Source organism: Ceratina calcarata, unplaced genomic scaffold (assembly GCF_001652005.2).
Source record: "Ceratina calcarata isolate Rehan_Ccalc_2016 unplaced genomic scaffold, ASM165200v1 scaffold401.2, whole genome shotgun sequence".
Taxonomy (NCBI): domain Eukaryota; kingdom Metazoa; phylum Arthropoda; class Insecta; order Hymenoptera; family Apidae; genus Ceratina; species Ceratina calcarata.
Window position 1 is genome coordinate 1 of NW_017163531.1, and position 492 is coordinate 492.

The 492-nt window shown below is 34.6% G+C and overlaps 1 protein-coding gene across 1 annotated transcript in view; it reads right to left on the bottom strand.

Moving 5' to 3' along the window:
* Nucleotides 1–113: 113 nt before the first annotated feature.
* Nucleotides 114–492, bottom strand: part of LOC108626480 (uncharacterized) — a 3,804-nt gene continuing 3,425 nt past the window's right edge. Inside the window, exon 5 of the mRNA XM_018027174.2 lies at nucleotides 114–276. Coding sequence (XP_017882663.1) covers nucleotides 203–276 — 74 coding nt within the window. The 3' untranslated portion in view covers nucleotides 114–202. The remainder of the gene's footprint in view (nucleotides 277–492) is intronic.

The following is a 492-nucleotide window of genomic DNA, read 5'->3' on the forward strand; positions in this document are numbered from 1 at the left end:
ATCTATAATAGCAAATTCAACTTGCTAGCATTGTTTAAATATATAGCCTATACATCTTTAAATGACGTAGATATTCGGGAATTGGAATTGAGGTATTCGATTAATCTGAGAGGTATTCTTCTATCATTTTATTCGACATAGTACTCGTGGTGATTGAAATTACAATTAGGTAGACTTCACTGAACGACTTGAACGGGGCGGTTTAATTGAACAGCTTCTCTACGTAGCAATCGGTGTACTTGTTGCCGATCACGCATTCATCGGGTTCACCTTTGACTGTAACATAAATACGTTGCTTCATACTCTTCAAATCGATTCTCTGGACGAGAAGCATGACAAATATTTTATTTAAATACTGAATAACTGGAAATACTATAAAAACTGTAATCTCTTATGCTGACGACACTATCATCATAATAAATGATGATACTTAAGCTTCGGCACGAGATAATTATTAATTATGGTATAATTTCTTGGGGTGGTGCTCGTAAA